This window comes from Mastomys coucha, unplaced genomic scaffold (assembly GCF_008632895.1).
Source record: "Mastomys coucha isolate ucsf_1 unplaced genomic scaffold, UCSF_Mcou_1 pScaffold22, whole genome shotgun sequence".
Classification (NCBI taxonomy): Eukaryota; Metazoa; Chordata; class Mammalia; order Rodentia; family Muridae; genus Mastomys; species Mastomys coucha.
Window position 1 is genome coordinate 32893593 of NW_022196905.1, and position 8782 is coordinate 32902374.

General features: G+C 50.8%; 1 protein-coding gene across 1 annotated transcript in view; it reads right to left on the minus strand.

Moving 5' to 3' along the window:
- The window catches only part of Wdr1 (WD repeat domain 1), a 33701-nt gene extending 25352 nt beyond the window's left edge, over positions 1 to 8349 (minus strand). The window contains exons 1-2 of the mRNA XM_031341959.1: positions 8139 to 8349; positions 7693 to 7814 (exon numbers count right to left, since the gene is read on the minus strand). Coding sequence (XP_031197819.1) covers positions 7693 to 7814; positions 8139 to 8154 — 138 coding nt within the window. The 5' untranslated portion in view covers positions 8155 to 8349. The remainder of the gene's footprint in view (positions 1 to 7692; positions 7815 to 8138) is intronic.
- Between the last annotated feature and the right edge of the window lie 433 nt (positions 8350 to 8782).

Below are 8782 nucleotides of genomic sequence, written 5' to 3' on the forward strand. Positions count from 1 at the left end.
ATTAAGGGTTTGCAGGCATGCTGTGAGGGCCCAGCTTTCCATGTAGCCCCCTCAGGGATGTCATAATTATTTCAGAAGCACAGAAGAGCTATGATGAAGCACTTTGGTAAGTTTTGTAGATGTAGAGGAGATGCTGGCTAAGATGAGTGAGTAGTGGTAGCAGGCAGAGATAACCAAGATAGCCATCAACAAGTAAACAGGTAAACTAGGTATGGTATATCCTCCCATCCCCCAACCACTGTTCAACCACAAAATGGACCAAACTACTAACACCTAGCCACCTGGACCTCCAGTCATGACGACCCAGGAGAGACCAGACACTGCTCATTTCTGTCACAGGGAGCCAGTTCTAGAACGGTAGCCCCCATTAAAATAGACCAGGAACTGCTGGAGATATAGTATGCCTAGTAGGAGTGAGGGAGCTTTCTAGAATCTTGGGAGCGTTGCTATGGTCATGAAACTAGTCAGGTCAAGCTGTGCACCGGCAACCACAGCACACCTAACTTAGCACTGAGGCAAACTCTTGCTCAGATCAGCTCAAGCTTCATATTATGACCAGCCCCTTCTCAGCACCTGATATACCTAGAGTTGGCGCCAAATCACCCATCCCTACCTACTGCTGACTGAGTCTCTTGAGGACTGTTACGCCTGCACGAGCTACAAAATTGTGTGACCTAGGCTGCATTGCCTTCCAAGGGTAGGAAACAAGTCAGCAGGAAAGGGCATCCCAAAATGGAGGGAGAGGAGGCAGAGGCCAAGGCCAACATTCTTGACCCTAAATGGTCAGGCTTGCTTGTAAAGCCCCAAAGGGCACCAAATCCCGCCTAAGCTGGATGAATCATTCACTCTCTCTCACTCATGCACTTTCGTTTGTATTCTGAATACAACTGGGTCAAAAGACTCCAAATTACAGATAATGACTTGCATCTGAGTCAGCAACCTCCTCCCAACCCTCCTAGGCTCACAGCAGGAGCGGTTACTAGTGCCAAAAGACAGAACAGCTTCCCTGCCCCAGGCTACTGTGTGTCCCAAAGGAGGAGGCTCAGTCCAGGCCAGAAAACACACCCCCTTCCCACCCCTATCCTGCAAGTACCCTCTCTCCCCAGCTTCCTTCCTAAGTGAGCAACCTATCTGAGCATGGGGCATAGTTATTACCCCTCTGTGTGTAGGGCCCACTGCCCTAGTTAGGGCTGGGGGAGGGGGTCACTATTCAGAACAGCCTCCACAAGGTGTTCCTCACCTTGACTTCCTTCTTACCTTACACTAAGGGGAATGGGGTGAGAGGCCCCAGGATTCCTGGGAGAAAGCAAAAGGTGCTTCCTTACTCCATGGGTCTCAGGGCCTCTCAACCGGGGCTGCCCAGTGCTCCTAACCAGCCTTGGAATGCACTCATCTTTATCCACCACATTTTCAACCCAGTTCTTCCTGTTGCTCCTGGTGTTAACCTTAGACATCAGCTGGCCCATCTTGTGTACTGGAACCACAGGCTTTTCTTCTGAGTCTCCAGTAATATAACTTGTGTGGGAGGGCAGCAGCATTCAGTGTAGCCCCTACAGTTTCCAGAGCATCCTCCAGGATGAGGTATTAGGATCAGTCAATCTAAGTCAATCTAAGGCAGTCTAAGTCAACCATGGCAGTCCACAGAGCATCCAATGGAACACGCAAAGTAAACCTTTAAGCCATGTCCATCAGTGCCACAAAAGAGGCCTCCATGTGCTTCTTTAATGGCAAAGGTCTCCTGGAGTCTGAGGAGGAGAGTGCTGGGCAACGTCCACCATTCACCCATGTGGCACATTTCCTGTTCCGGGTACTCTCAGGCTAGAAGTGGCAAGGTCTGGGAGCAGATCCTGCTATGAGAAGGCCTGTGCTAAGCACAATGTACAGGGCTCCTCTGTTCACCTGTGTTACTGCAGTAACCCAGTTCCAACACAGTACACATACCTTCACACATCCACAGCAGAACTTATGACAGGGCCAAGCCCCAGACTACACCATGCTCAAAGAGAGAATTGGAGGAGTCTAACTGGTGTTCAGAGCCACCCTCAGGACAGGTACAGTACCAGCCCTGGCCCCAATAACTCACGATGTATTGGTTAACCTGACTGGGAAGCCACCAAACAGCACACTGGACACCTTCCTTGGCTCCACAACACAACTCTCAGCTCACCATGGTCTAAAGTCCTTTCCCTGTTACACCCCTCATCCAGCCCATGCTCCACAAACCACTGCTTGAAAGTCCACCTAAATTGTGCCTCAATCCCCATCTCTTAGTCGAAGATTTAGCAAAGGGCACCAGTCCACCTGTCCTTCCCTTACACATCACACTGAAAAAAAATTAATAATGGATGCACTCAGCACAGCATGTTGGGATGCACATTCTTTTGATATATCCCACTAGCACTTTATACTAAGTGGACTTTATGCTGGACTTGTGTGTCTGATTCACCTGAAAGAACCCTGAATTCACTATGACAGGCACTGAACATACACCCTTCCATTGATACTCTCTGCGGGTTATAAACTAATACCTAGCTGAATAAGCCATGGCACAATGACACTAAATGCCTAGATGTGACCCAGGCCAGCTGTGGTACGGGCAGGGCTTGAATTAACAGTCTCCATAACTCCATTTGGACCCATTCTCCTATCATAGCTGGAATCAGCATTAGTCTGATTCCTGAGCTCAGGAGTTAAGAACTCTCACCCTGGCTGTACATGGCTGTAATGCTGGATGGAACCAGGTCCTGAGAGGAGGCAGGGTGGTCACTTACAGGTCTACGAGTATTCTACTGTGACCTGAAAGCATCAGTGACCCTTGAACTGTGTCAAGACACTGCCACCTTGCTTCTGTACCTCCTGTTACCTGCCTGGCACCTGCCTGAGCATGAGCTATTGGGAGCTGACTCCATCTACCCAACAGAGAGGCAGGGAAGATGTCAGGAGAAAACCAGCACAGCCAGACAACTTTTTGCAGATGTTCTGTGAATCAATTTGGCTATACCTGAAGACAATGACGATGCCTCCTCCTCCTCCTCCTTCTCCTCCATCCCAACAGTACCCCATTCATTAAGAGGTACAATGAGATGAAGATTCTTCTCAGGGAGTGACAGCCCGGAGATGACCTGTGCTTCTATACTGGGTGGACACTGAAAGTGGAAATTGTTATATAGGTGGGACAGGGTGTTTTTTTAGGAAACTAGCTAAAGCAAAGCTGGGAACTAGGATCTTTTCTGAAAGAGGTGCCACAAGTAGGGAGCACTCTCCACTGAGACAGCAGAAAAGCAGGACAAGCTCTTCAGGGAGCCCAGGCTACCTCTTCCCTGGCCTCAAGGACTAGCTACTGCTGCTGCTTTTTTTTGTTTCTTTCTTTTATATCACAGGAGACTATGATTGCCCTCCCTGCTCCTCCCAGAAGCTACACACCAAACCAAAGTCACCCTAAAGTACACTAGCTTCCTGTCTGGACTTTGCCCACATCCACTGCATATCTAAATCTTCCTCTGGGAGAACTTGTGCTCACGCTCTGAAACCCCAAGTGTGCCACTTCTCTAGTAGCTGTCCTTATTATACTCTTCATCTATGATGCTCCACAGCACTCCTGACAGACACTCCTGTAAAATGGCTTATAGTGTGTGAGAATGTTATCTACCATGGTTCTCGAATTTGATGTTCCTGGTGTTTTAGAGTAGCTATTTCTGTGACAGGATGGTCCTGTGATTTGTAGAATGTTCAGCAACATCTACCTATTAAACATCAGTAATACACTATATTTAAACATTGACAGTGATCAAAGCCCATTCCCCTCCCAGGAAGCAGTGACAGAAGTCTTGGCATACAGCTCATAGGCTCAGCTAAATGACACCCTGGCTTAGTGGATGTGTACTAGAAATATCCAGAAACAACAGACAACTACGTAGACGATGAGCCTTTGAGCAACGCATTTATGTCCAGCTTGCTAATGGGTTTCCCAGCCACAAACTTAAACACAAGTGTCAACTGCATAGGCAGTTGTCACCTTATCACTGTCACATATCTTTGAATATTTCCAGTGGTCTTAAGAACTATGCTGGGCTGGACAGTGGTGGCACAAGCCTTAAATCCTAACACTCAGGAGGCAGAGGCAGATCTCTTGAGTTTGAGGCCAGCCTGATTTACAGATTGAGTTCCAGACTAGCCAGGGCTACATAGAGAAACCATCAGAACAATGCTGCAGGGTAGCCTGAGCCACATATACAATGTCTAGCTGCCAACTTGAGTCTTCTCAGTCCAGTCTTCTCCCTCATCCCTGCTGCTACAGTCTCTTTTCTAGCTTTACTCAACTGGTGCCCACAGATCCTACCTGAACCCACAGACCTTCAGTGCCTGACCTGAGTTGAAGCACCTTGTCTTCTAGCCCTTACCCACCAGGTGATCTTGGGGTAAAGGGAATAGAGTTCTTGGCTCTAGACATAGCTGCTACTGTGTACTCATTTCTATCCAAGTGGTCAAAGACACTACCATGTTCTGCTATAAAGAACATATTTTGCTATGACAGTATGCTCTACAAGCAGGCCCTTTAACCTGTACCATCTTGGTTGACAGCCATGCTGGAAATGCAGCAGTGACTCAGCAGGCATGCACCTGGACAGAGGGACTGTTAAGTCTTCAAGTCCAGTTTATTCCACCCCCACCCGCAGGGACCCACACAGGATCCTCCTGCATGGTCTGGTAACAGATGGTGCCAACTGAAAACTGGGTTGAGTTCAACCTCCTCCAATTGGTCTAAAGAGACAAGCCAATGATTAGTCCAATTGCTGTGTGTCATTCCGAGACCTGATTTCACAGAACTGAGCTTCCTAGATGTGTACCTTAGCTCTGCTAGGGGGTTCACATCTGCCAAGATATGAAAGTTCCCAAATACCAGTTTCCAGATGGCCTCCATCACCACATGCTTTAAGCCTGCAGAGAATTTATTCTTCAAGTGTGGTAACAGAACAAGGAGAAAAGAGACAGAGAGCATCTTTGCTACGAGCTATCCAAAAGCCAGGTTCACAAAGCCGTCTTTCAGTCACAGAACAGCTGACAGGCAGCCCCAGCGGGAGGCTGGCAAGAATATTCTTGTATAAATTCTAAAGGTGGGTAACAGAAAATTTAGAGCACAGTGGTGCCTTTCATGCCAGCCTTGCACCAGTGAGTAGGGGATTTTGAATTTTATGTCGCCTTGGCAATGTAGTGAAGCTCTCTAACAGGAAAAGAAATTAGGTGCAATGAGCTCACTGGGACAGTGAGCCAGGTGTTCTAGTGTAAGGACATGAGGTGAACAACACAGGAAAAGCCCTGCTTTCCTGGGAGTACAGGCCAGAGAGAATAGCCTGGAATATTTAGGAATACCAAAAGCAACAGCTTCATTCACATTTACTGCTAGCAGAAAGTAAGAGAAGGCTAAAAGAAGAAATGCTGTTAAGAAGAAAGGCCCTCCCTCTAGTGAGATAATTTCTAAACAGGAGGAAAGAGATGACAGGGAGACAAAGGAGAATGAGTGTCTAGGTGAAGGCCACACCATGAGCAGGTGGGATGTGAAGGATGTGTGGCATCTGAGGAGACGAGTGAGCCTGGAACTGACAGAGAGGGGACAATCGAAGAAGAGTACTGGGGCCACACTGCCGAGTGTGAGCCAGGGGGTGACTGATCAGAACTGCGCCAGCAGGCACAGCAAGAACAGACCTCAGGGCAGCCAGCACAGTGCTTAGATATGGGAGAGCAAAACAGGGCAAGCCTGCCAGACTCTACAGGACTCTGATCAATGTTACATGGCGGCTGTGAAGATCAGATCAGTCTTGGGTCTTGTACCTCAATACTCAAGGGGTAGGGTTGAATTTGGGGAAAGGGACATTTAAGAACCTCAAATGTGGTCTGGGACAGAGGTCTGTAAGGCATGATGTGGTGCTAGCCTTTCTGAACTTGGATTCCCACCAGACTGCCTTCCTTCCTGCATCCTCAATGTACCTGAGAATTCACACCTCATCTTCTCTAGCAACACTCTGTCCTAGTAAAACTGATTCCATCTTTAAGGACCAGTAGCCCATCAGCAAACTATAATGTACCTGATGACATCCAGTACACAAAAGGATGTAGTAACAGACCCCTGCACAATACTGTTTGTCCTAGCATGCTAGGAACTTAACCTGGGTGGGATGAGAAGTGGCTGTACCTCCAGGAGAGAACAGTGAAGCCAGGAGGGGAAAGAATTGACTGGTGGACACATCACTGGTGGTGAACCCACCCCTTTCAGCCTCCCTATGCATTGCTCCTCTGATACTACCAAGCCAGCAAATTCAAGCAATAAGCTGGCCTAGCACCCGTATGACCACTCCGTGCAATTCTCCCAATTGGAAGTGAATAGCGACAAAGCGAAGCGGGGAGGCTGTATAGGGGACAGAAACCAAATACTCTACAGCTAGCAGTATATAAGAATCTTTACTTTCTCAAAATCTTATGACCTCAATATAGTGTCAAGCCTTTGAAAAGACTTCCCCAGTTTTAAAGAGGCTGGGTCAGCTTTCTAGGAATCCATGTAAATAACAAGGCAGGCTCACACCCAAACTTCTACCTCACTTGAAGTACCCAACAATCCTTTAGAGGTCAGAAGCCATCACAGGGCTGACTTAATCAGTGGTTGGCTTAATCAGACTTATAAAGACACAGCCAGCAGCCACCACAGTTCAAAATGCAGCCAGCCTCTTTTTACAAAGAAACTGGGGTCTACCCTCAGCCTGCTGGGAGGCTCTTGGAGGATAGGGGTGTCATGAGGCACCTCCCCCCGACCAATGATGTTTCTGGCATGCAGGAGCTGAAGGTGACAGCTTTGGTGGAACAGTCAATCAAAACCTCCACCTCTCTAGCAGCCCTTCGCCAAGCATGCCCCTTACTCCAGGCTTCAGCTTCTACCCAATTCCTTAAGGCTGAGCAAGGAAGAGACAAGATTTAAGCCACATCCTGGAAATGGAGAGAAGGCCCGTCAGACTGACTCATTTCAACAACCAGAGGCAAACCATGAATTTGCAAGGGCCTCCCAAAAAGCTGCTCTGGGGACAGCAGGTCATTTTCAGAGAACCATCCAAAGGAATTCACTAGTTCCTGCTTCTTCTCAGAGACTCAAGTCCGTAATAGTTGGTGTTCAGAGGACTGTGTGTGGAGGTCTGGGCTCTGGCACACCAGGAAGTCCAGGCTATTAGGATGATTAAGCACAAGAGCCATTTACCAAGTGCTCCATTTATGCTAGGCACAGACAGCATTAGGACAGCCGACCAGCTCATTCAGCCAACCAAGGGAGCCAGGGGAAGTGGAGGATCATCTCGTATCTCCGGTTCCCCAATGCGGAAACTGGGCTCAGGAAGGACCAATCAACAACCACCCCATGATTAAGCAGCAGCAGACTCAAAGCCCTTGGCTCTAAGGACTGAACAGACCCAAGTCTTAGTTTGCCAGTCTATGGGGGTGAAGGGGTGTTGGGGTAGGGGTGGATGGAAACAGTCCAGTCCAGTCCACTGAGCCTCCAAGGAGTGGCTCCTGTGCAAAAGGGGCGTGGTTCCCCTTCTCCCCAGGCCAACTGATTGGGAGGTGAGGGGGCGAAGAAGGGCAAGAATTCCGGACTCTGAAGGTAGCTGGCAGGGCAGGGACGGAAGCAGGCCCCGCCGGGCACAAAGTACTCACGTCGATGTTCCTCAGGATGACGCACTTGCCATTGGTGTAGAGGAAATGATCGCCCTTGGGGTCTCCACCGAGGACCTTAGAGACGCCCCGCTCCACCTGGGGGAGGCTGGCGAACACATTCTCTGAAGAGATACAAGCCCGGCACGGTGCATGAGAGGCAATCCCAGCCTCGCGGGACCCAGGGAGTTGCTGGCAGTCAGCGCTGGGGGTCCCGAGCCGGTCACCTGTTGCCGCCTGCGGGCACGACCGGCGGACTTCCTGGTCTGTGGCGGCGGCGGCGGTCAGGCCCCGGGGTCCCGCAGCTCGGCCGGCCCAGCCCACAACGCCCACTCCGGGGTTCCCAGCCCGCACCCCGAACCCCGCGGCCGTGCGAGACCCCGGCCGCGCCCTCCCGCCTGCACCGACCCCAGGAGCCGGCGGCCGCGCGCGGAGGCCCACGCACTCACTGATCTCGTACGGCATCCTCGCCCACTTGTTACGGCGCCGCGCTCGAGTGGAACCTCGCAGTGGCCGAGCCCAGGGACTGCACGGAAGGCGGCGCCGGGCGTGCCGGGCGCGGAGGGGGCGGTCCGAGGCCCGGCTCCGAGGCCCGTACGCGCCTGCCCTGCGCGCTACCGCTGCGGACAACCCAACCCGGAAGCGCGGCCCCGGCGCGGCTCGCCCCCAGCTTTGACCATATATAGTCAAGCGCTCGGCTCGGAGGCTGCAGCTCCGCGAGCCTGCGCGGACACCGCCCCGCCTCGCTGACGGGCCCGCCCCGGAAGTGACGTGACACGAGCCGTGGAAAGGCGGTGCGGAGGGCTGTAGGTGCGGGACGTGAGGTTCTTTGATTTGGGCTGTCATGCTTTGCGCCGGTAGCCTTCTTGTGGAGCTGATCTTTCTTGAGCTTTCCGCCCAGCTTGGCGCCCTAGCTTACAAAAGACTTTGAAGTCCCGGGGCGTATGGGGTTTTGTTTATTTGCTTGCCTTTCTTTACTGGGTATGCTTAAGAACTCCTTCCTAGACTCTATGTCTCGCTCTTTGCCTGTCGCTCTCCCTCTGCGCTTACTCTTAACACTTAGTTGAAAAGAAGCCAAGAGTAAAGGGTGTAA